General features: G+C 37.0%; 1 protein-coding gene across 3 annotated transcripts in view; it reads left to right on the top strand.

Annotated features, from left to right (window-relative positions):
• Window positions 1–26,426, top strand: part of LOC120338979 (prestin-like) — a 44,700-nt gene extending 18,274 nt beyond the window's left edge. For 2 of the 3 annotated variants that reach the window (XM_078115853.1, XM_078115852.1), the window contains 14 exons: window positions 983–1,087; window positions 1,515–1,580; window positions 2,763–3,004; window positions 5,072–5,222; window positions 5,812–5,911; window positions 6,187–6,374; window positions 8,636–8,742; window positions 12,764–12,931; window positions 14,609–14,720; window positions 15,600–15,662; window positions 19,182–19,305; window positions 21,419–21,625; window positions 22,863–22,971; window positions 23,582–26,426. In XM_078115853.1, coding sequence (XP_077971979.1) covers window positions 983–1,087; window positions 1,515–1,580; window positions 2,763–3,004; window positions 5,072–5,222; window positions 5,812–5,911; window positions 6,187–6,374; window positions 8,636–8,742; window positions 12,764–12,931; window positions 14,609–14,720; window positions 15,600–15,662; window positions 19,182–19,305; window positions 21,419–21,625; window positions 22,863–22,971; window positions 23,582–23,672 — 1,833 coding nt within the window. In that variant the 3' untranslated portion in view covers window positions 23,673–26,426. The remainder of the gene's footprint in view (window positions 1–982; window positions 1,088–1,514; window positions 1,581–2,762; window positions 3,005–5,071; window positions 5,223–5,811; window positions 5,912–6,186; window positions 6,375–8,635; window positions 8,743–12,763; window positions 12,932–14,608; window positions 14,721–15,599; window positions 15,663–19,181; window positions 19,306–21,418; window positions 21,626–22,862; window positions 22,972–23,581) is intronic. The other variant, XM_078115854.1, reaches the window with a different exon arrangement.
• Window positions 26,427–27,468: the final 1,042 nt, after the last annotated feature.

Genomic DNA, 27,468 nt, shown 5'->3' on the forward strand with positions numbered 1-27,468 from the left:
TCGATAGTTAGGGGATCCCCCAAAACAGAAACTGCAGTTTCGATTCATCCGCTCTTGTAACTTGCGCACTGCGCATCGCACACACACACTCGGCGGGTCTCAAAATTCTCTCGCTTTCCAAAAATCTAGATCACTATATCAATAATTGATTGATAACTCGCTAATTACACGACATAATTCGACCAAAATCAATAGGCTTCTGGTCCGAGATAAGATGAATGCACATGCAAAATCTGGAGCAGATTCAATCTCGCTTTCGTGAGATATCGCGTGCATCTAACAGACAAACAGACATACATACAGACAAATACCTATCAACATACTTACCGATTAAAATCGATAAGTAATAATATGGCAAACCACATTCTCTTGTATGGTTACCAGTCCATCTTTGGTATGGTCGTTCCTTAATAGTATGAATCACCTCTCGTCTAGAGTTCTTTATTAATTACAGTAATACCTTTGAAAATAATTATTACTACAATTTTATTTTTGGACACGTTTAGTTGCCATAACGATCGTTTCAAAATTTTGTTGTTATTGTTATTTGTCTCCGTCTCCATTTTTAAAAAATCGCTTTTCTCTTCGAATACTGGACCAATTGCTTTGATATTTTCAGTGGTTAAAGATAAAATTTTTCTCCAGAAGGCTATTACTTTTTTTTTCGCTATGACGTCATCAAAATTATTGCCACTGGGTGGCACTACGTGTCCATATATTTGAGCATAGCTCTATTGTTTTGAATACGTGCTTGTTTCTGTCTTCAATTTCGTCTTATATATGGAATTTCATTCGGAATAGCAATTTTATAAATCCGGACCAAAAAAAATTTCACCACAGTATCTGTACACAATATTTGAGCTGTAGTCGGAGTTTTGTAATCGAAAACGTCTGAAATGTCGCGCATGCGTCAGTTCGTGAGGATTAGGTTAATTACCGTAATACCTTTAAAAATAATTATTACTACAATTTTATTTTTCAGATTGCCATGGCATTCCTACGTCTCGGATTCCTCACAAATTTTCTCTCTGACCCGGTGGTTCAAGGATTCACTACGGGAGCTGCTTTCCATGTCTTAACTTCACAGGTAAGATTGCAGTGCAGACATGGCAGATGAAATCATCGGAGAATTTGCATCAACGGTAAAATTCCTGTTTTAGCACTCCGATTCCACTTCTTCCACAAAAACACTAAGCATTATGTAAAGATTTTTTTTTTCTCCAATCCCTCAATTAACTAAAAGTGCAACCTATGTTGCTTATTGAAGTTTTATTCGAAGCAAGGTTTCGTTCCCACCAACTAAAATTTGAAAAAGACTTAATGGCTTACTTGCAAGAACTGATAGACTGAATGCTACAAGTGCTGAAAGTTTATCAATTATAGCTGTGGATTTTCTCAAAAAAGTTTGGACAGGATTGCAGCACTCCTATCTTATTTTATCATTCTCCCTCTCCCCCAAGATTAATATTGACCTAATCGTAATTTATTGTGATGTATTCCCATTTTTACTTCAGGTGAAATATCTGTTCGGTTTAGACAAAAGCATTGGGAAATACAACGGCCCTGGAGCAATAGTTAGGGTAAGTTTAAATTATTTATTCATGTGTTATATTGGGATAGGAACAAAGAAACAGGATAACACTAGGAACATGCTTGTATTGCATTACTGGTCAGTCATGGCTTCCTCCACCATTAATTCCATGTATTAGTAACATATAACTGGCTAACTATTCCCATACCAGACTTGGACTGGTAACCAGACGAGAAATATTTCTAAGAACAATTATTATTGATGAACCCAATTTTTATTTTACCTTCTTCTCCCCAAAAAATAAAATAAAATTCTGCCTAATAAATACATTTCAAACATTTGCGGGCATACATTGACATATTCAAGAGCCTGCCAAATGCCAACTCAGCAAAAATCATGATAGAGTTGACCCCTCTCCAAAATTAGAATTTTCCAGATACGCCTAAGCCATATCTGTTATTTGCATATAAATGTATCTGATGATTATTGTTTGTTGATTTAAGAATAATTTTATTAAAAGTTAACTATTTTGAGCATTTGACATTTTATACCAAGACAAAACAAAATTAAACTTGTTTAAAACCCTACAGTGACATTCTGTATTTGACTCTAGAAATTTAGCATGATTTGACCTATTATATTAGGAATGGTAAATTGTTTGGTTTTTCCTGTTTCTGGTTAGATTAATTTACAAGTTATATTTAAAAAATTAGGGTAATAATTAATTAGGCAATAGTTAGGGTAACTTTAAATTGTTTATTCATGTATTACATTGGGACGGGAACAAAGAATCAGGATAACACTAGGAACATGCTTGTATTGCATTAGTGGTCAGTCATGGCTTCCTCCACCATTAATTCCATGTATTAGTAACATATAACTGGCTAATTAATCCCATACCCGACGTGGACTAGTAACCAGACGAGGTTCACCATATGATTAATGTGATTAAGCCATTTTATCACTCACTTCGCGTTGCCGTAAGCTGGTCTACAAACCACTGGTCAGTTATGGCTCTCTCCACCATCAAGTTCATGCATCAGAAACATATACCTGACTGACTATTCTTATATCTCACATGAACTGGGAATTGGACGAGAAGTATTTTTAAGAACAATCTTTACTGGTTGACGCAATTTTTATTTTGCCCCCTCCCCACAAAAAATAAAATAAAACATAAAAATTTTCTGTTGGAAACTATGCGTAAAAATTTGAATAAAACTTATTTCAGACATACATTGACATATTCAAGAACCTGCCGAACGCCAACGTCGCAGAAATCGTAATTTCCCTGATTTGTTTTCCTTCAATTCTAATCGTGAAGCATTTGAACGACAAATACAAAAAGAAAATGCATAATATTCCGTTTCCGATTGAGCTGGTTATGATTATTATCGTCACGTTGGCCTCATACTTTGGAAATTTAGATGCACCTCCCTTCAATGTGAATACTGTGAAGCATATCCCAACAGGGTGAGTATGTTTTCCTATTGCGACACATTTTTATGTGACATTTTCAAGAATTTTAAGAATTATTATTGGCGATTCTGTAGTATGGGTATCAATATGAAGGTAACTAATTTTGTTTGCCACTTCATATCAAGTTGCGTAAAGGGACGGAAACCTATGGACTACCGCATATTCAGTTGGTTAACACAGGCATTCCCCGAACTCGTCATAGAACTAAAATGAGGGAAATTAGAATTGGATTATGGCCTGACCCTAACCTGGTACACATACTACGGTAGAACCTTATAATTTTTAGGCATTCACTTTTAGCAGGGCAGTAGACGAGCAATATTTTTAAGCATAATAGCATAAAGTTTTGCGTAAATGCGTTTTTTTATATCTATTTTATTTACTGATGTTTTGTATTATGATTCTGGTTTTTGTAAATTCTCATTTTAAGGCTGCTGTAGGATGCTGACTTCCAAATTGGAGTTTTCCCTTTATTTTCGAGAAAGCTGAGTTCGTATAAATAAAATTTCTTGATTTATCTGTCCCAGTGGTTCTTAACCAGGGGCCAATGCCCACCAATGGTGCCACAGAGCAGATAGACTGATTTTATTTTCCCCTCAAATAACCTAATTTCCTTGCTTGATAAGGTTATTTCACCTGGTATTTTCCCTTTGTTGAGTATGAATTGTTTGAACATAATGGGATTTGGAATCTACCAATCAAAACAACACTATAAATACCAACACTGTAATAATAAACAGAGGGCCATGAGTGCTAAATCCGGGGCTCCCGAAGTATGCGAACCAAGATGGCGGACATCGGAATGTAATATGTGTACTAGGTTAGGGTTAGGCCATAATTTTAGGTATAAATACTACGGGAGGCTCTTGGCTAGTCTTCGAACTGATAATAGGACTAAAATAAGGAAAATTGGAAAGAAATTATCGCCTAACCCTAACCTGTTACCCATGTTACGTTCCGATGTCCGCCATCTTGGTTCGCATACTTCGGGAGCACCCTTAATCCCTCCAGAAGGGGGGCCACGAACCATAAAACGTTGAGAACCACTGTCTTCTTGGGGCTCCCGAAGTATGCGAACCAAGATGGCGGACATCGGAATGTAATATGTGTACTAGGTTAGGGTTAGGCCATAATTTTAGCTATAAATACTACGGGAGGCTCTTGGCTAGTCTTCGAACTGATAATAGGACTAAAATAAGGAAAATTGGAAAGAAATTATCGCCTAACCCTAACCTGTTACCCATGTTACGTTCCGATGTCCGCCATCTTGGTTCGCATACTTCGGGAGCACCCTTAATCCCTCCAGAAGGGGGGCCACGAACCATAAAACGTTGAGAACCACTGTCTTCTTGGGGCTCCCGAAGTATGCGAACCAAGATGGCGGACATCGGAATGTAATATGTGTACTAGGTTAGGGTTAGGCCATACTTTTAGGTATAAATATTACGGGAGGCTCTTGGCTAGTCTTCGAACTGATAATAGGACTAAAATAAGGAAAATTGGAAAAAAATTATCGCCTAACCCTAACCTGTTACCCATGTTACGTTCCGATGTCCGCCATCTTGGTCCGCATACTTCGGGAGCCCCCTAAATCCCTCCAGAAGGGGGGCCACAAGCCATAAAAGGTTGGAAACCACTTTCTTCTTGGGGCTCCCGAAGTATGCGAACCAAGATGGCGGACATCGGAATGTAATATGTGTACTAGGTTAGGGTTAGGCCATAATTTTAGCTATAAATACTACGGGAGGCTACTGATTTATCCACTCCTCTAATTTAGGGTGTCCATAATATCTTGACTTTTTTTAAAATTAAAAAGGGAATTTATTGATACTATATATTGTTTTGGCCCTCACAGATGTAATAAATGAAGTAAAAATACTTGAATAATTACTGATTAAAAAACAACAAACATGGTTAAGATATATTGAGAACTGACTTCATAACAAAATTGAAGTTGTGAAGGGACTTTATGGAACCCCTGTATAATAATAAATTGTCTTGATCTAACCCTTTAGCTTCTCACTGGTTCAATCCTTATTCAAATTATTCATTTCTTCCCAGAATGCCGAGTTTCCAGACACCGCGTTACATCAGTCATTGGGGTGAAATGATATCAGACTGTCTTATCATCAGTATTATCAGCTTTGCTATTTCCTTATCCCTGACGAAGATATTTGCTGATAAACATGGATATGAGATTGACCCTAATCAGGTTGGTTTAGTTGTGATTTATGAATATTTTCTGATGCTGTAGGGTAGAAATTGGTCATTGGACAGACCTGCTCTACAACCCAGCCCATCTCCTCCCCTACCCCTCCAAAAAAACATTTTTCATTTTGAATCCCATGCAGGGATGATCATGTGCGAGAGGATTGCTGGACTCCTCGCCGCCGTTGGGTGGTTCTCGTAACCGCTGGTCAGTTACGGCTTCCTCCACCATTAAGTCCATGCTTCTGAAAAAAAATAACCAACTAATCCAATACCCGACATGGAATGGTAACCGGACGAGAGGCCGTGGTTCGCCATATAGGTTGAACCGTCTTATCGGCTTTCCTGTCACCTGGGATAAATATGTCTATCCTTTCTTATTAATATTGGATTTTCTTGCTGCTGTCCCCAACACTGCTCCTCCCCCATTTCCCAGTGCTCATTTTTAAGCGCTCCGGAAGTATGTGCACCAAGAAGGCGCACACCTGAACCCCAACCTGGTACACACACACACTATGTTCAGGTTGTGCGCCATCTTGGTGCACATACTTCCGAAGCGCTGCTCATTTTTGTATTAAAAAATTTTTTTTCAGGAACTCTTTGCTCTTGGTCTCTGCAACTTAATTCCAGCGTTTCTGAGTTCGTTCGCGATCGCTGCTTCCTTGTCAAGAACGGCAATTCAGGAATCAGCAGGTGAGAATAATGACAGTTCGACATCATATAATCAAGATTTCTCATTGACTATTCTCCCCCTCACTGTATCTATTTATATTTCTGCTTGGTACTCGTTTAACATGTTATGTTCTCACCACTACAATAGGATTTACATATTTATCCAAGGGGGAGCCAATACTTATGAATAACCTATTTTTGCTATATGATTTAGGTCCAGCCAACCTACATTCTTTACTCTCCACTGTGGAAAATTCTTTGCGTTGGAATGATTAACATATTCTTTTCACCACTAGGTGGCAACACACAACTCGTCAGCGTCTTATCATCAATTTTAATGCTGATTGTCTTATTATGGTTGGGTCCTTTATTCGAGCCCGTACCAAAGTCAGCACTAGCAGTTATCATCATTGTTGCTTTGAAGAACCTATTCCTACAGTTTGAGAAATTGAAAGCTTTGTGGAGCGTCAGCAAGTTTGATTTCGTAAGTCGTTTTTTCTATTCAGCTCAAATTGAGTTTTAAAGAGAAGAAAGCTTCTGGATGAAGTGGCTCAAACCAGGGCCACTTGCACTCACTCACAGAAGTAAATGAGACTCATATCTGACCAAAGTTACGGGCACTTACTCAGAAGTAAATGAGACTCATATCTGACCAAAGTTACGGGCACTTACTCAGAAGTAAAGGAGACTCATCTCTGAGCAAAGTTTCAGGCACCCACTCAGAAGTAAAGGAGACTCATCTCTGAGCAAAGTTACGGGTACTCACTCAGAAGTAAAGGAGACTCATCTCTGAGCAAAGATACGAGCACTCACTCGGAAGTGAAAGGGACTCATCGCTGAGCTAAGTTATTGGCACTCATTCAGAAGTGAAGGAGACTCATCTCTGAGCAAAGTTACAGGTACTCACTCAGAAGTAAAGGAGACTCATCTCTGAGCAAATTTACGGGCACTCACTCAGAAGTAAAGGAGACTCATCTCTGAGCAAAGTTACGGGCACTCACTCAGAAGTAGAGAAGACTCATCTCTGAGCAAATTTACGGGCACTCACTCAGAAGTAAAGGAGACTCATCTCTGAGCAAAGTTACGGGCACTCACTCAGAAGTAGAGAAGACTCATCTCTGAGCAAAGTTGCAGGCACTCACTAGTAAAAGAGACTCATCTCTGAGCAAAGTTACGAGCACTCATTCAGAAGTAGAGAAGACTCATCTCTGAGCAAATTTACGGGCACTCACTCAGAAGTAAAGGAGACTCATCTCTGAGCAAATTTACGGGCACTCACTCAGAAGTAAAGGAGACTCATCTCTGAGCAAAGTTACGAGCACTCTCTCAGAAGTAGAGAAGACTCATCTCTGAGCTAAGTTACGGGCACTCACTCGGAAGTAAAGGAGACTCATCTCTGAGCAAAGTTGCAGGCACTCACTAGTAAAAGAGACTCATCTCTGAGCAAAGTTACGAGCACTCTCTCAGAAGTAGATAAGACTCATCTCTGAGCAAATTTACGGGCACTCACTCAGAAGTAAAGGAGACTCATCTCTGAGCAAATTTACGGGCACTCACTCAGAAGTAAAGGAGACTCATCTCTGAGCAAAGTTATGGGCACTCACTCAGAAGTATAGGAGACTCATCTCTGAGCAAAGTTACGGGCACTCACTCAGAAGTAGAGAAGACTCATCTCTGAGCAAAGTTGCAGGCACTCACTAGTAAAAGAGACTCATCTCTGAGCAAAGTTACGAGCACTCATTCAGAAGTAGAGAAGACTCATCTCTGAGCAAATTTACGGGCACTCACTCAGAAGTAAAGGAGACTCATCTCTGAGCAAATTTACGGGCACTCACTCAGAAGTAAAGGAGACTCATCTCTGAGCAAAGTTACGAGCACTCTCTCAGAAGTAGAGAAGACTCATCTCTGAGCTAAGTTACGGGCACTCACTCGGAAGTAAAGGAGACTCATCTCTGAGCAAAGTTGCAGGCACTCACTAGTAAAAGAGACTCATCTCTGAGCAAAGTTACGAGCACTCTCTCAGAAGTAGATAAGACTCATCTCTGAGCAAATTTACGGGCACTCACTCAGAAGTAAAGGAGACTCATCTCTGAGCAAATTTACGGGCACTCACTCAGAAGTAAAGGAGACTCATCTCTGAGCAAAGTTATAGGCTCTCACTCAGAAGTAAAGATAACTCATCTCTGACTATAATTACAGGCAACTCGTTTTGGAAGCTGTGGGCTTGATGGAGGCCAGCAAGTATGGTTTTGTAGGTGTCTATTTAATCACACACTAGGCGCATTATACTAATCTTGGTAAAGAAACAACTTTACTCAAAGATAATCATCATTACTTCTGCGATGCGTTTATGCTCATAATGCACAGAGGCATAGCCAGGAATTTCCAAAAGCAGGGGGGGGGGTGACTTGGGGGGAATTTCTCATTGCCAAGTTGGATGATAACAGCTAGCAGGTTCTGCTGTAGACAAATGTGAGTTTTCAAGAGTTGTTAGGGTCTAAGAAGCATTCCAAGCTACAGAAATTGTACATTTCACTTGTACATTGTTTTTGTACATTTCACTCCGTCGCGCTACCTCCTGCCCCCTTCGGTTCGAGATGAGTTTTTCTTCTTGTGAGTAAGTGAGCGTGGTCCTGAGTAATGTATCTCAAAATAACTTCCTCATAGTTCAAGAGGTCGAGCTGAAGGCAAACGCTATATAAAAGTCTTTTCTCCTGGTTTTGAAATTTTCTATTTTCCTTACAGGTCATCTGGCTTACAACATGCGTCGCTGTCATATTCCTTGGAGTTGACCTTGGCTTAGGGGTCGGGATTGGTGTCGCAATTATTGTTCTTATGTTAAGAATACAGAGGTAAGATTTGAAATTATTTTGGGGGGGTGTGTATAAGAATATTTACAAGCGAATACTGTGAAATGGGTAAAATAATTTGTAAGCGTGTATAAGTTAGCTTCAGGGAGTTAGTGACTGATTCGAGCCTGCTTTTTGCAATTTCGTAACTTGTCAGTATTCTATTTGAATGATAAGAATTCTGGTTGTTTAGACCAGGGGTGCACAAGTCAAATCAGGGTACGTGCCAAATTTTTCAAAATAATCTTGTCGCGTGCCACGCACAATTGTGGTATTGTAAATTAACTCCCATAAAACAAACAAATTGCAATAACAATACATGATAACGGATATCTATTTATTGAAACAATTTATTGTCCTGAAAAAACTGCTGCTTTTGATATAAAGTGATATGTTAATGTATATCATAAATATTTCTTTATTTTACAAAACCGTTCGCGTGCCACGTTTGAGCGTTTGGCGTGCCAAATTTGGCACGCGTGCCTCGTGTTGTGCACGCCTGGTTTAGACCTTGATTTAAACAGAATGAATCATTCTTTATTGATCGAAGCATTTTTGAATTACGTGTTTGCTCATCTGAATAGATTTCTCCTCATAAAAAGAATTTATTGTAAATGATTAGGCCGACATTAACTACTGATTACCTAAGATGGTGGACGGATACACAAATGGCATACAGAGCGTCAATAAAGTCTCGAAATTTTTTTAAATTGCAAATTTATCGATACCATATATTGTTTTGGCCCTCACAGATGTAATAAATGAAGTAAACATACTCAAACAATTACTGAAAACCATAAACCTGGTTAAGATAAATTGAGAACTAACTTCATAAGAAAATTAAAATTGTAAAGGGACTTCATGAACACCCTGTTTTAGTTACTGTGTTTAAATGTTTGCTCTCCTCATAAACTGAATATTTATGGCCTGTGAATGTCTTAGGATTAAAAATTTCCAGAAGGCTTGTGATCAGGGATGGCCAAAACCGAATAGTTCACTATTTCGAATACATTCGAAATTATTTTTTTCGAATATGAAATTTCGAATACCTTGAAAATAAAATCCATTAATTGAAGTTTATCTAAATGTATGTAGGAATTTCCATACAATAAGCAATGGAATACTTGCTATCTACAAGTTACAACCTAGCTATATTACCAGGCATTTCATATTTGCAGATTATTGCAGTATATATTTTATATACCATGAGTCATGTTAACAGAATTAAATTAATAAGGCAATAGTGGTATCGATGATGGATTTTAATATTTGCGCAACACAAAATCATCCTAGTAAAACGCCCATATTTTTAAATACCAACCATTATCCAAATTATTTTCCAAAAAGCGGGATAAAGTATGAGTTATTTTTCCGACTTGTGACAATTTTTTCGTGAGTACAAAAATACGAATCAAAAATTAATTATATTCGGGAACTTTACCACACATTTTAAGTCCGAAGATCGCCGTTGTATGTTTGAGTAATAATACTTTTATTATTTTATAAATATTAAAATAGGAATCAAAAACTATTTATAATCGGGTAGTTTACAACACATTCTAAGTCCACAGATCGCCGTTGTATTTTGTAAATACGAAAATAGGAATCAAAAAATTAATATTAATCGCGAGTTTGCTACACAATTTATGTCCACAGATTGCCGTGATATTGTGCCGAATATAATTAGTTTTTGATTCTCATGTTCGTACTCACGAAAAATTGTCACAAGTCGGAAAAAGAATTTATATTTTATCCCGTTCTTGGGAACTAATTTGGATAATGGTTGCCATTGGTTTGTATTTAAAAGTATGGACATTTTACTAGGATGATTTTGTGCTGCGCAAAATATTCGAATCCATACCGCTATTTAAAATGCCTTACCGTGTTAATTTAATTCTATTATCATAACTCAAATGTTGGTAAATCGGGCAGTTTACCACAAATTTTAAGGTCACAGATCGCCGTTGCATTTTAGAATTATAATAGTTTATTTATTTTGTAAATACGAATCCGAAATTATAGTTGGGCAGTTTACCACGTATTTCATGTCCACAAATACCCGTAGTATTTGGTATTAATACTTTCATTATTTTATCAATATAAAAATAGGAATCAATATTTAATAAAATCGGTCAGTTTACCACACATTTTATGTCCACAGAATGTCGATACAACCATGAGTTACGTTGAACAGAATTAAATTAATACGGCATGACATTTTAAATGCTGGTACCAGTCATGGATTGGATTATTTTGCGCAACAAAAAATCATCCTGGTAAATGATCGATACTTTTAAGTATCGTTATCAGAATTATTTGCCAGAAATTATTTTCTAATAAATCGACTTATTTTTCCAACTTGTGACAATTTATTGGATATCGTAACAATGACTGCTATAAATACCGTATTTCCCTGCTAGGACGATGTCTATTTTTAGCACTCCAAAAAGGGTTTTTTCCATAAAGGCCTCCAAAAAGACGGGTAGAAAAATTGTGTCCCTGTTGTTCAATTATGCTGATATGCGCTAATAATTTTAAATGTTTAGAACCAGATCATGTTAGTTTGGTAATATCATACTCACAGAATTAACTATTTTCAACAATTGAGCGGTAAATTTAAGTTGTAAAGCGGCAATCATTTTGGACAACCTATTAACCAGAATGTTGAAATAATTTTGAATGTGATAAGTAATACACTGTACGTCCACGGGTTATTTCACAGCTGTGTTTTCCTGTCGTGTTCTGCTGAATCGGCAAAACGAAAGGGTCACAAATCACTTTATCTCCGTGGCCTAGAAAAGCGACTTATTAGCCGGGAAATACAGTAAATGTCAATTTTTCGACGTAATGGAAATGAATTTGTAAATTAGAAGCCTTGTAGACGAATGTCGGCAATGTCCACCCACGCAAACGTGCAAATGTGTCCCAACACTATGCGACGTACGGTCGCACAGAATATATACAATCAAAGTGCCGATTCTAATTCATCGTCATTACAATACGCGAGACAGCGTAAAAATCCGTTTGAAGATTCCCGTAAAACGAAACACCACGTTTACGGCGAAAAGTGGCTACTATTCGGAATTATTCGAAAATCAGCCGAAAAGGTATTCGAATACTTTGATATTCGAATACATTCGAATATTCAATTCGTTTTGGACAACCCTGCTTGTGATCAATCATTGCAAAGTACACAATGAGATGGTAGTAGCCATTAGGTTAGTATATTTGCTAGTATACTCATAAAAGAATGATTTATTGATTGAGATAGTCTATGGCAAACAAATACACGAAATTCTAATTTGAAAGATGTTTATAGAGAAAAACTAAGCAATCAAAATGATCCAATATTTGAAAGATTTTCATATTTATTTTGGGGGAGAGGAAATTAGATAAGATGGCCTTATCAAATGGCGAACCACGGCCTCTCTTCCGGTTACCATTCCATGTCTGGTTTGAGATTGGTTAGCCAGTTATTTGTTTCAGAGGCATAGACTTGATGGTGGAGGAAGCCGTAATGACCAGCGGTTATGTGAACCACCCTACGGCGCCGGGAAGTCTAGTCATCTTCTCGCACAAGATCCGCCACACCACCATGTTAAATTTGCCATTATCCAACTAATATTGCGTTGAATGCAAAATTTCACATGAACAAGCATTTATATAGATTTTGACAATATCAATAGGACTGTACCTATTCTATCTATATTTATTTCCACATTTCGGGTCAGAACCTTGTTAAAATATCATTTTTATATACAGGGTGGCCCAAAAGTAGGTATACAGTTAATAAACTCTCCTATATGCTTTGAAGCTACTTGCAGTTCACTTTATGTTACTTGTTAAGTACCACAAAAATTGCTTTTTTTTTATATAATAAATCTAGTGTGAATTTTACATTAGTTTTCTAGCTGCTTGGAAGGCAATGAAAAATAAATAAAATAACTGTATGCCTACTTTCAGGCCACCCTGTACTTTATAGAATTCATCATTTATCAATTAACAAAATTGAAACTTTTTTCAGGCCGAAGCACATTCTCTTGGGAAGGATACCCTACACAGACTTATATGAAGACCCGTTACTTTACCCAGGGGCAGAAGAAATACCGGGGGTAAAGATCTTCCATTACGCTGGGTCGCTATGTTTCACAAATAAAGAAACGTTCAGAGAGTCTGTGTTGAAAGCTTTAGAGTAAGTGTGTTTATATGTCATACCCTGGGCCTAAGGCTTTGAAAAATAAAATATCGATAACATTTGGAATTGTGTACCCTCCACTCAATGAAATTTCCATGTTAAAATCTGTTTCCCAAGAACTCGAATCTTTTAGTTGTTCTCTCATCCTGTATTACTAAATTTAGGCAGGAGACATTGAGGGAGTCTTGGAGGCTTTAGAGAAAGTGTGTTTGTTTGTGATATACCTTGGGACAGTGGTTCCCAAGCTTTTTAGAGTTGTGACCCACTATTTATTACCACAGCTTGTGGCGACCCCTTCAACTTTTTATGACATAACTCAGAACACAGCAATGGCTAATCATTGCAGTGTTTCCTTTAAAATAAAACCTGGCCTGAAAATAAGACCTAATTTGAATTTTAAAAATTATTTCAATTAAACCCTACCCTTAAAATAAATTTAAAATGTGTGGGAGAGAAACGGTTCAATGATCTGAGGTAAGGTAGAGATCACACCACTATTCAAGATTGTGTGATGTCACAATCACAATTATGATATTTGTCATTTGATTTTTGTATAGGAAATACAAATAAAAACAACGGATGTCAGTTTTTATGTAATGTTTATTAACAAAATCTCGTGATTTTCTACAATGTAATTTTATTTTTGATAAATGAACACAAAAGACCTCTTGCAAAAAAAAACTATGGTGTTATTCTTCAAAAGTAAATAAATCTAAATCCTGTCTAAATTTCAGGGAAACACGGTAAGAAGTGCTGTACAGTGTACAAAAGCCACATGGTCATTCTTTGTGTAGCAAATTTTTGTTCCTTTGAGAAGATCGTAAAAAGGAATTTTCACAGATTAGAATTTAACTTCAATTTAATTTTTTTTGTTTTTTTAAGATTTACGTATTCCAGTCGCTACCGAACCTAATAACCAGTATAATTAATCCACTAAGATTCCTTTTGCGTCCCACCAGTGGGTCGCGACCCATAGTTTGGGAACCGCTGCCATGGGATGTCTCTGTTAAAGCAGCCAATAAAGCCTATTCACTCACTGATTTTGTTACACTATTCAAAATAATCCATTTATCATAAAAAGGTCTTAAAGTAAATCAGGGTCGACTCCAAACTAAGACCCAGTTAAAGCAGCTGAACATATGTATGGAGTTACCGTCTTTGAAAGGACTTGGATTTTTCAAGTTACGCAGTTTAATGCTTTGGCCATCAAGCCATGACGCTCACAAAAGCTCTCTCTTTGGCACTTCCCACTCCAAGATGGCCAAGAACTCACAGGACCTTCTGAAGTATGCGCACCAAGATGGCGCACAACCTGAACACAGTATTGGTGTACCGGTTAGGATTCAGGTTGTGCGACATCTCCATAGGAATGCGTACCAAGATAGCGCACAACCTGAACATAGTATGTGTGTAACGGTTAGGATTCAGGTTGTGCGACATCTCCAGAAGTATGCGCACCAAGATAGCGCACAACCTGAACATAGTATGTGTGTACCGGTTAGGATTCAGGTTGTGCAACATCTTGGTGCGCATACTTCTGGAGCACCAACTCGCAATTAACCAATGTTAAACATTGAATGTTCCGACTTTACAAATATATTATCTGAAATATATCAGTGGTCGCTTGCACAGAGACTTGTTTAGAGTGTGTCATGAAATATTTTTCCTGTTTAGTTGCAACCCAGTCGTTCTGCTCGCAAAGAAAGAGAAAGAAGAGAGGAGGATTAATAAAGAGAATAAAAGAGAGAAGAACGGACGAGTAAACAAAGCAGTGGATGAGACCGGGGTGAGAATTTTTTGTTTTACAAAATCAAAATTTGATGTGTCAAAAATCTATTACTCTCAGTTGTAGGGAATTCACTAACTCCTCAGCTGTTTGGCTTGATGTTTTTGACATAATAAAGTAAAAAACTCCAAAAAAAACCTAAAAAAAAATCGTGGAAAAGCACCAAAGTCAAGTCAAGGGTAAATGGACATTTACTGGCATGTTATGTTCCCTTTCATGAATTTTATGGTTTCAGAAGTCCATTTCAAGGGTCGACCAATGACTTTGCCTCTAACCTTGCTTTGAGCAAATAAATGCATTTGGATAAAAAATGTTTCGAAGATATTTGTGTGCTGGTGAAGTGTGTTCCAAGGTGTTTCTGCACTGATGCATGTTAAGAATGCCAAAGATTTTGGGGAGGAATATTTCTTCAATGTGAAACTTTAAACTCATACTCAACATCTCCTAGTCATTGGCTCAACGGTTAGTGCTTCTCAACGCACCTCTGATTAACCTGCGTGGGTTCACAGTTTCGAATCCTGCGGGATGTAATTGTTTGTTTGAAGATTGCTAGACTTCTCATCATCGAAGGGTGGTTCATGTAAACATTGGTTGGTTTCGGCTTCCTCCACCATCAAATCTATGCATCTGAAACAAATAACTGGCTAACTAATCCCGTACCTGACATGGACTGGTAATCAGGTGGGAAGCCATGGCTTGCCTCGGGATAAAATTGAAATTTCTGAATCTCAATCCGCAAGTAGCTTTAAATCTAACAGGATATAGAATTGCTTCAGCCTTAGCCAGCATCATACCTTGTTTATTTCTACCGGTAAAAATGCTATGTTCACTTTCACTGTTTTATGTATGTTTCACTTTGCATGGTGGTGGTTGTCACAGCGATTGCTAGACTCAAAACAGTCGACTGAATTCAGAACAGTGAGATACTCAGAAATAAAACAGGTAAGTGGTGAACCCTGCATGGTTAATCAAGCATGACGAATGTGAATCAAATATTATAAATTGGCTATTCAATGGACGTTCTATGACCCTTGACCCTTGGAAGATTCTCCCTATACTTTATCATTGCTGATTTTGAGAGTATTTCGGAGAGTTGGCGCTCACAAACTGGCTTACATATTCAAAACTATTATTTTTATTCAGAAAACATTTTTAGGCAGAAAGCCAAGGTCACTCATGCATGAAACAATGGGAGCCATATTACAATATCAACTAATGAGGGATGTCCAAAACAAATTCAAATACATCCAAAATTGGTTGATACTGCATTATGGCTCCTTCTGGCTGTATGTGTATACAAATTCAACCAGTTAGACCCGATATTCATGTAATAAGCGATGTCTAAAACAAATCCAAATACATCCGAAATTGGTTGATACTGTATTATGGCTCATTCTGGCTGTATGTGTATACAAATGCAACCAGTTAGGCCCGAAATTCAACTAATAAGCGATGTCTAAAACAAATCCAAACACATCCAAAATTGGTTGATGTTGTATTATGGCTCATTCTGGCTGTATGTGTATACAAATGCAATCAGTTAGGCACGAAGATCAACTAATAAGCGATGTCTAAAACAAATCCAAACACATCCAAAATTGGTCGATACTGTATTATGACTCCCATCATTTCATTCTAGCTGTATGTGTATACAAATGCAATCAGTTAGACCAGAAAATGAACAGATTAGCGATGTCTAAAACAAATCCAAATACATCCGAAATTGGTTGATACTGTATTATGGCTCATTCTGGCTGTATGTGTATACAAATTCAACCAGTTGGACCCGAAATTCATCTAATGAGGGATGTCCAAAATGTCCAGAATGTCCATTTTGTGGGATAAGTTGTTTGGAAATCTGGACATCTCCTAGCCAGACGAAAAATGTTACAAAATAAATTAATATTGAAACTCAGTGGCATGAAGCGGCAATGTCCATAAGTTAGGTCAAGTAACTGGCATTATGTACTTATTAATACCATAACCAATTCAGAATCGTTAATTTTTATTCGCATTCACCAGTAATAATATGTGCCCGTGGCATGAAAGAACAATGACCAATAGAGTAACACCAGAGAGTAACACATAGAGTAACTGGGTACATGTATACGTTATTCAAACAGTAACCAATCCAAAGATCCAATTTTTTAGTTTAATGACTTGTGCAAGTGTCATGAAATAGCAATGGCCATAAGTTTGGTCCATAGCTGGGATTATGTACATGTTATTAATACCGTTACCAATCCCAAAATAGTAGAATTTTATTTGCATATATCAGTAAAAATATGCGCTTGTGGCATTAGAGAGCAATGATCATACACAAGAGATAAGGACCCAGAGGAAATTGAAACAGTATCCAATTTTAAAGCCTTATTTTAAATATCCAGTAATGAAATGTGCCCGTGGCATGAAACAGCAGTGACCATCAGACAGGTTCGAAGCTGGGATTATCCACGGACTTCTGCTTACTCTTTGCACTGTTGATTAGAGTAGTTAGCATAGAATGCTAATTCTCATGCCCAACTGTGCAGTGGTAAACGGTATTAGCCATATTCGAGAGTTGTTTAGTTATGTGTAATGGTGGTATGCTACTATTTATGGGCAAAGTGATTCATACATTCACTTCTGGTTCAATAAAATCGAAACTAAAAAACTCTAAGAGTTAGAATTCATGGTTTACCAGTAAAAAAATGTATTGATGACATGAAGCAGCAATGATCAATGACAATATATTGAGCAGTGGTTCCAACCGCCTGTCCGCAAAATATATTTCAAAATTATATCTCAATTGCAAGGCATTGATGTCTGGCTCATTTATTTTTTTAGTTTTAACTCTTATCGATACGTAAACTAAATATGTTCAGAGGTCTCCCATGTCTTGCAAAGCAGCCAAAATATGACAATTCGTTTGTTAAAGTCTTCTCAAAACTTACTCAATTGCCATTTTATCCATGTAGTTAACTCTAGCCAAGCGCCTGAATATATATCCCCATCTCAAGAGCTTTGAGTTTTATTTTAAATTGATTCTGTCAGTAATGAAATGTGCACGTGGCATAAAACAGCAATGACCATAACCAGGTTCAGAACTGAGATTATGTATACGTTATTCAAACAGTAACCAATCCAAAGATCCAATTTTTTAAGTTTAATGATTTGTGCGGGCGTCATGAAATAGCAAAGGCCATAAGTTAGGTCCATAGCTGGGAGATTATGTACATGTTATTAATACCGTTACCAATCCCAAAATAGTAGAATTTTATTTGCATATATCAGTAAAAATATGCGCTTGTGGCATTAGAGAGCAATGATCATACACAAGAGATAAGGACCCAGAGGAAATTGAAACAGTATCCAATTTTAAAGCCTTATTTTAAATATCCAGTAATGAGATGTGCCCGTGGCATGAAACAGCAGTGACCATTAGACAGGTTCAAAGCTGGGATTATCCACGGACTTCTGCTTACTCTTTGCACTGTTGATTAGAGTAGTTAGCATAGAATGCTAGTCCTCATGCCCAACTGTGCAGTGGTAAACGGTATTATCCATATTTTTGAGTTGATTACTTATGTGTAATGGTGGTATGCTACTATTTGTGGTGGGTGTTGAAATTTCACTTTTGGCCAATTATTCAAAAATTTGTTTGACATTAATAGTAGTATGCTACTTATTATGGTGGATGTTGAAATGAGAAAAATTTTGTTCGGATTGATAAAATGTTGGAAAGAATAATCATAACAGCATAATATTAGCCATTCACTGCCATAAATAATGTGCGGTAGGATTGCTCAATTTCTTACTGTCGCAGGTCCATGCTTCCGGAATCAAATAACTGGTTAACTAAACCCATACCCGACATGGAATAATAACCAGACAAAGGCCGTTGTTTTCCATATGATTAAGCCGTCTTATCGACTTTCCTTTCTCTGGGATAAGTATGTATGTCCTATTCCAACGGTCGCCACTCGCCATACCGCGGCTTGCTGAAGCCTTTATGCGGCCCCACTCACTAGCAATAATTATATGTTATCCAAATTTTACTAAGAGAGACTGTGCTGTAATCGTTTTCTTTAATGTATTAAGCGGTTCAAAAAGTTTTCATCAATAATTAAGACAAATTAAGTTTTAATGTGAAAATCGAAGCGTGGAATTTAATTTAAATCAGTCAAACAACAAATCTTATATACCCCAATGATCAAATGTTTGTTGCTGCATTGGCGGTTACAACTATTTCTGATATGGCCTCACAATATATTCTTTGCAATATTGTTATTATTTGTTTGTGTGAAGTTCTTTTCAGTTCACGGTAATCTAGTATTATTAATTTCAAAAATTATGCGGCTCTCACATATTTTTGACTAGTTGCATGCGGCCCATTTTACTAAAAAATGTTGCCCTGTCCTATCCTATCCTTGTCTTTCTTTAGAAATTTGATTTTTGAATTTTATTTTCCTGTCCGTACAGGAAGACGAAGATCAGAGGGTGAATGAAACAAATATCTCATCAGCACAATCTAGTGGTGAAAGACCCACTAATTCTCCTCATCAAGAAGAAACAAGCATAAGAAAACGAAGAGGTGGCGATACCGGTGGGTTTTATGTATTTATATTGTTAGATTACACCAAATAAGATATGAGAGATAATACAATGATACCTGGATATTTGTACATAATTTGTCTGGGATTGGTGTTTGACTACCGAAACAATGGTAATTGTTTTAATATGTTCTCGCGCATTCCAAAATGCCCAAAATATTCACAGAATGTGTAGGATAGGATTTACATATTTATCCCGGGGGAGAGGAAAGCCGATAAGACGGCTTATCCATATGGCGAACCACGGCCTCTCGTCCGGTTACCATTCCAAGTCGGGTATGGGATTAGTTTTTACTGTTTTTTCGGAAGCATGGACTTGGTGGTGGAGGAAGCCGTAACCGGCCAGCGGTTACGTGAACCACCCAACGACGGCGAGGAGTCCAGCAATCCTCTCGCACATAACCATCCCTGCATGGGATTCGAACCTGCGAACCCACGCAGAGTAATTAGAGGTGCGGTGGCGAGCGTATTCCTAACGCTTAGCCCGTTGAGCCACACCGCCGCGCCCAATGTAAAAATAAAAAATGTAAAAATAAAAAATGTTATTAGTTGCTGTACGATTCAGCAAATTTCTGTGGGTTCCATGGGATCTTCATGAAGATTGCATACCTGTACTATGACATTGTGGCCTTTGCGTCCATATATTTAAGCATCGCTTTTGTGTTGAATAATCAAGAGGCAGCCAGCCAATATACCCTGTTTGGTTTGGGTCACACTATCTCACTCAGCAGCACGCTCAGGTGTTCGAGTGATGGTCCGAAAAGCATTTCGAACTACGAAAAATTGCTATGTATGATACAGAAAAATGCTTTTTATTTAACATTTCCGTCCTTCGAAGCTCTCCGTCCCCCCTGGCTACACCCCTGCTCACCATATCAGTGCCATCATGCCCATATATTTGAGCCTAACGCATCTTACTTTATAAGATTCCGATGCCTCTGACATAGAGAACGATATGAAAGGCAGGTATTGCATGGCACTGCTTCATTTAGAATTAGACATCCTAATTTAAATACCAAACCGTGACGAAGTATGGTCACGGATGGATGATTAAAATGAATTTTGGCAGAATAATCTGTTGTTTATGCATCATTAATTTTCATAAGTTGTAATTTTATCTAACCATGTTCAACATGCAAGAAGAAATCATAATTCTGTCAGAAACATGTGTGGCCACGGCTGAATGACTGAAATATAAATTACTAGAATATTTTTTTCTTCATTTGTCATTGAGCATCAAAAATTCTGTCGATAACGGTCCAGGGGTTGAGTGACTGAAATACAAGTTGGCAGAACATCCATTTATGCTTCATTGGCCATCATAAATGATAATTTTGTTAAAACATGACAGAATATGACCATGGTTGAGTGACTGAAATATAAATTAGCAGAATAACCTTTATTTCATGCTTCACCGACTCTAGGAATCATAGTTCTATCGAATCGTCAATAATCACGCTCCATTGACAACTAAAAATCATTATTTGTGCTTCGTACTTATTTTTGTCTATTGTGTACTTTTGGTATGGGATAAAATAAACTACTGACTGATTTGTTGTCTGACGTTTTGACAACATGCAAAGGAAAACTTGAAATTCTTAATTAATATGTCATTCTATAATGACCCCAAATTTCATGTATAATTCCTTATTTGTCATAGCATGAAGGGATAGGGAATAAATTTTCATAAAGACTAGAAACTAAAAATAGAAACTAAATGGCACAGGACTGGAAGAACCGGTATATCAATCATTCCCATGCTATGTAAAATCAGAACCCGCTATGATTTAATTTCAATTTATCATGCATGAACAGCACTTCCCTCCCTTTTTATTCTGGGAGGAGAGGAAAGCTGAGAATAATAACTTTTACTTTTGTTCTGACATATTTATGATTCGTTATTAAAATTAAATCATTTCGAAATGCCCTATTAGGCGATATTACATGTTTTTTTGTGTTTTTTCGGAGATGGGAGTTGTTCATATTTACTTTGAAGTACTTTCATGAGTAACGAAAATACACAGTTAGCGTTGAAGACATTGATACCATATTAAAATTTTTATTATTTTCGAAGTTTTTTAATTCCAAATATTTTCCCAACCACAGGTACTGTTGAAGATATGTCAGTTGTCTCTTCTACTGATTCGTCGATTTCAAAACTCAGCGTTTCCAAATTTTTAACGGGATTTCATACGTTAATCTTTGATGCCTCCAAGTGGTCGTTTATAGATTCCACTGCGGCAAGAGAAGTTGTTTCGCTTGTTTCTAAATTCCAAGCACTCGGAGTGAGAGTTCTGATCGCTGCTGCCTCGTGTGAGTTAATGATATTTTTTTTATGATTTTGTGTTCTCTGCAACCCATTATAATTATCTTCAAACCCACTATAATTGTCAAAAACCAACAAAAAATTCACAAAAAACATGAATTCAAAATTCATCCCAACTACATTCTAATATGAGATTTTTGAACATAATTATAATATATTGGGTTCAAGGAATAATATACACAAATTAATCATAAGTATAAGTTTATTTTGAATCCTTAATCAGCATAAAAGACGATAAAATAGTTAATAAAACAAAATAAATAAAGCTGATTACAGAATCAGGAAAGCGAATGAAACCTGATAATGATAATAACATGACATCTAATTTACAATAGTATTTGCTTATTCGGGATGATTAGCCGGGATTCAACAGTGCAGAAATGACAGTGCTTTGGCAATGCTGTTAAGGAACTTGTTCAGTTGCCATCTTTATTTTCGTTGCTATTCAAATAACTGGAACTATAAATACTGTGGGCTTGGCAACTTGACCGCAGCTCTGGGAGGAGCTCGATAACCTTCTAAGTTCCTTATCTGTTCCACACTTGACATTGTGAATAATGTGTAAGACTAATTCGTTACATATGAGAGTAAGATAGTGGAATAGTCTTGACTCACGACCAATGTTCCCTCTAATTTTGTAGTATGTGCGCAGAAATTTTGGTGTGTGCTCACTTTTTTAAAATGACTAATATTTGTGCAAAAACCAATGAAGCAATTTTGGCGTTCTAACTGGGTAATGGGTGGGCCAACAACAAACTTTCTCAACCTGCCATCCGAGAACATTGTTACATTACATCGAAATACGTCTGTGCGCAGTAAATCTATGCGTGGACAGCCTCTGAAAGCTGACTGAAAGCACACGCGCACACCTTAGAGGGAACACTGCTCACGACTCAAGATTCACTGACCCCAACCTGACCCTATCTGCTACCATTCTACTACAGATATGGGGTTATCAAGTGAGTCAACAGGCATGGTGCCTTGCACAGTATTTCCCCAGATTCCTCATTTGCCTGGTGCACCGACTATATATAGGGTGTCCATAAAGTCTTTTTTAAATTTGCAAAGAGAATTTATCGATATGATATATTGTTTTGACCTTCACAGATGTGAACAAACCTGGATAAGATATATTGGAAACTAATAAAATTTAAGTATATAATAATAAATATATGAATGAAAAATTCTCGGCAGTGTAATGAAATTTTCTTTCTATTTTCCCAGCAAACGTGATGCATACATTAGATGGGAGTGGACTCTGCCAGTTTATGTTGAGAGATAAAGTCTTTGTCACTGTGCATGATGCATGTGTGTATGCAGAGAAAGCCCAGAGGTGAGATTTTAATGTCGGGAGCTCTAACCAAACAACCTCATCTTTTTCTGTTTCTGCACATAATTGTTGTGAATAAACAGACAGGAAGCCGTAGTTCGCCTCATGATTGAATTGTTTTATCTGCATGATTAATCCGATACCCAACCGAAATTAGTAGCAGGACGATAGACCATGATTTACTGAATATCCTCGCATATATGCCGAACCCCTAAAAACGTCCCTGAAACGGTGATTCTTTAAAATAAACCCACAATTATTGCTGTCATAGAGTAAATAGACAACCAATCACAGACTGTTTTCGCTGTCATAGCATACCAAGCACTTCTTTGCGAGTGTTCGTTTACGCTTTTATCGTGAGAACTTAGCATGGTTCGAGTTGTAGCTGTTGGAATTATGTTAGCACAATGTCATTTCGTTTGAGTGCGAGTTATGCCGAATTTCAATGCGATCAGAGTTACATGTGTATAAGCGGACTCTTTAGTTTGGCAACCCAAGCTTTAAACTCAGCTTATATGTGGGGATATATGGTAGCTCTCCTATATGTGTTTGTTATGAATTTAGGACTTGTAGGACTAATTCACTAATTTTCAACTCTGTCTCTTCTTTCCAGAATGGCCATCACAGGATCAAACTTAGACATTGACCCCGAAGGTTACTCTCATCTTCCTGGTTACCCTGGATTTGACGCTCTCGCTTTATGATTGAACACTTGATGGTGCAAGAGAGTTAAATAAACTGTGGGAATACTCCTTTGTCACAAATTGTCTCTTCAGTATTCTTACATTGTGAAATATCATTATGTATTTTTATACTTATTTCGTTTTGCCACTGAACACGACAGAGCAAGCAAGTTTTCAAAACGTAAACAAAAGTTTGTTAATTTTGGCCAGAATCATCATACTTAACCTATTTTCAAGAATATACTGATATACTGAACAGCTGTTATCAGGAAATTTATTAATATCTAAATCTCAATGAATATCTATTGCCTTAAGCCCAAGTTCTTCTAACCAAAGTTATATTATCAAAACAAAGTTAAGTTCGTGTTATCAAAAATAGATTCTTTGAGTTAGAGGTAAAAAAAATTTTACCCAGGATTTTAAAGTCCGAGTAAATGTCTGGTTTTCGATGACTTTGTGTCAAGTAAGGGTGCTGCTCGTTATAGTAGCCTTATTTCTTCGTTCTATCTGTATTTTTGTTGCTTTTATAGTATTTTTTTCACAAGTTCTGTGGCAATGCTATTTCTGAAATAATATAGCAATATTGGTACAGGCTTATAAGCCATTTCTTATTTCATGCGTGCTATACTTCCCTTTTTCAAGTTTTTATATTTGGGACCAAAATACTTTTGCTTTGATTTATATCTTCATTAAAGTTATGTATCTTTATAAGGTTCAGGTTTTGTTTGTATGGACTTGGGCCTAAGTGACCAGTGACTCAGATTAGGACATAAAGATCTTGTGATTAAAATTAGATTTTCTCAAGAGTTGGAGCAAAATAGTTGGTGTCGAAATAAGTTTTAGCCAATTTTCTAAAAATCAGAGTCGATGTCTAGTTTTTCTTAGGTTTGGGTCTCTCTGCATTTGTGTGAGGCAAGGTTCTGCTCGTTATATCACGTTTTCATGTTGTATTTTTGATACTTTTCATTATGTTTTTTCATAAGTTCTATTTCCAAATCAACATAGCAATAACCATTTGTAGCCATTTCCAATTTGCTGTCCTTCACTTTTACCCCTCCTTACCCTGGACCAGAATCAAGACTTATTCAACTTTATACCAACCAGAACTCTTGTTTTTTGTGATCTGGTAAATTCTTTCTCCATTTGAGTGAAGCAAGACCCCTACATGTTAAATTCTTACTGTATCTACCGTATGTTTTATATTTGTTGATATTTATTGTGTTTTTTCAAAAGTGCTATTTCCAAATCAATATAGCAATATTTGTACAGCCTAAAATTCATTTCCTATTTCATGTGTCCTATACTTCCCTTTTTCAAATTTTTATACTTGGGACCAAAATACTTTTGCTTTGATTTATATCTTCATTAAAGTTATGTATCTTTATAAGGTTCAGGTTTTGTTTGTCTGGACTGGGGGCCCAAATGACCAGTGACTTAAAGTTCTCGCACTGAAAATTAGATTTTCTCAAAGCTTCTCAAAATTTATTTTTAGCAAGTCAGAGAGAGTCTGGTTTTTATATGACTTTGTCTGAAGCAAGCTTGCTTGTTATATTAACACATTTTCATGTTGTATTTTTGATGCTTTTCATCATGTTTTTCCGATTGCTATTTCCAAATCAATGTAGCAATATTTTTGTACAGTCTAATAAACCAATTCCGGTTTTCTATCCTTACTTTTACCCCTCTCAAGTTTTTATACCTGGACCAGAATCGAGAATTATTAACTTTATACCAGGGCTCTTGTTTTTTATGGTCTGGTAGAATCTCTCTCCATCTGAGTGAAGCAAGATCCCTACATGATGAATTCTCACTGTTTCTTTGTTCTATATTTCTTGATTTTCATTGTCTTTTTTCACAAGTGCTATTTCCAAATCAATATAGAAATATTTTTACAGGCTTAAACGCCATTTCTGATTTCATGCACGCTATTCTATTTTTCAAGTCTTTAAACTTCGGACCAAAATACTTTTGCTTTGATATGTATTTCACTAGAATTATTTAACTTTATGGAATCCGTGTTTCGTTCTCTGGGTCACACATAACTCAATTTAAGACTCAAAAGTTCTCATTAACAAAATTAGATTTTCGGGGCTCCCGAAGTATGCGAACCAAGATGGCGGACATCGGAATGTAATATGTGTACTAGGTTAGGGTTAGGCCATAATTTTAGGTATAAATACTACGGGAGACTCTTGGCTAGTCTTCGAACTGATAATAGGACTAAAATAAGGAAAATTGGAAAAAATTTATCGCCTAACCCTAACCTGTTACCCATGTTACGTTCCGATGTCCGCCATCTTGGTTCGCATACTTCGGGAGCATCAGATTTTCTCTGAGTCTGAGAGAAGAGTTTTTTAGCCGAGAGTCTCAAGTCAGACTTGATGTCTTTGTGTAAAGCAAGGTCGCTGCTCTTTTATTAACACGATTTCTTGGTTTTAGATCTGTTTTTTTGTTGTAAATTTTGACTAGAGTTATCCGTCCATAACAATTATCTGGTCATTCATTTCTCATACCCGACATGATGGATGAGAGGCCTTGGTTTGCCGTATTATGGTCTCATCTTATTATCTTTTTTCTTTCTGTGAAAAATATGGAAATTCTATCTTCTAATTAAGCCTTCTTTCTGATTTTTCTCTCTCCAGAATAAATATGAAAATACAAAAACACTTTTTTATTCTTTTTTCATACTGTATTGTGTGCTGTCCTATTTGTCAAATGTAATTTCTGCATTGCAGCCAGCTTATGTAGGCGTATAATAAAGTGCACTTATAATAATTATCTGTCTTGAGTTTGATGTGTGAGTCGCATCAGCAAGCAATGGTTTACAGCAGTGGTTGGAAAACTGCAGCACAGCACAACTGCATGGGCAAAATGCGTCTCGCACTAATTTTTCAGCGGCCCCCGAACGACTTACGGTACTTTTGATAAAACTCCTCACAAGTTTGTTATTATCTAGGCTGTTGTACAGCGTTTGTTTTGTAGTATTTAGCCGAACACAACTGCAGTTAGAAATAATTAACGCTGAAATGAAAGGTGCATCATAATTTCTTTAATGTGACGATTGTTCGTAGGCGGAAATGAGTTCGGCTTGTACGCTAGAGAAAATGTATATTTGGCTCAGCAGCACATAGGGTTTGCCAATCACTGGTTTACAGTATTTTAGAACCAGGAGGCAGCAGTTTGACTCGTTTAATTTTCAGTCGCTTCGGGAGTCGTTTAAAAATAATAATAAACAAATACGTGCGGATTTAAAGAGCATCTGGGCTGTGGCGTGTTTAAACAAAATGACGCCCATGACAAAGTTTAGCAATGCCCCTTTTGATTGTTGGTCAACAATTTTTATTATTGGTTGTTGTTGAAAGAAAATGCTTGTATTTTTTAACTATAAATACAAGTTTCGTTCATTTCCAATTTTGAATTACTTTTTATGATTAAAACTTTTAGCTTGTTTTGCGCCCCTATTCAAACGGCGCACATAGCTGCCATACCCTAGATCAGTGTTTTTCAACCGGGGTGCCGCGGCACACCGGTGTGCCGTAAGTTATTGTCAGGGGTGCTGTGGGAAATTCTCCAAATTGTGTGTCAATGCGGTGTAGCGCCCGACAGAGTAATCATGTAGTACGGTGACAGCATCAGGTGGCGATTTGCTTCTTTGTCTTTGTTTTCATTAGATTACTATTCAGGATGTTCTATTCAACATCTTTCTTCAATGTTAAAAATCTTATATTAACAATATAACACTTATATATATTGTGAATAGTAGGCCTTTTCTTCATATTTTCAAAGGTGTGTGCCGCAGGATCTTCTCACTGAAAAA

The sequence above is a fragment of the Styela clava genome, chromosome 9 (assembly GCF_964204865.1).
Source record: "Styela clava chromosome 9, kaStyClav1.hap1.2, whole genome shotgun sequence".
Classification (NCBI taxonomy): Eukaryota; Metazoa; Chordata; class Ascidiacea; order Stolidobranchia; family Styelidae; genus Styela; species Styela clava.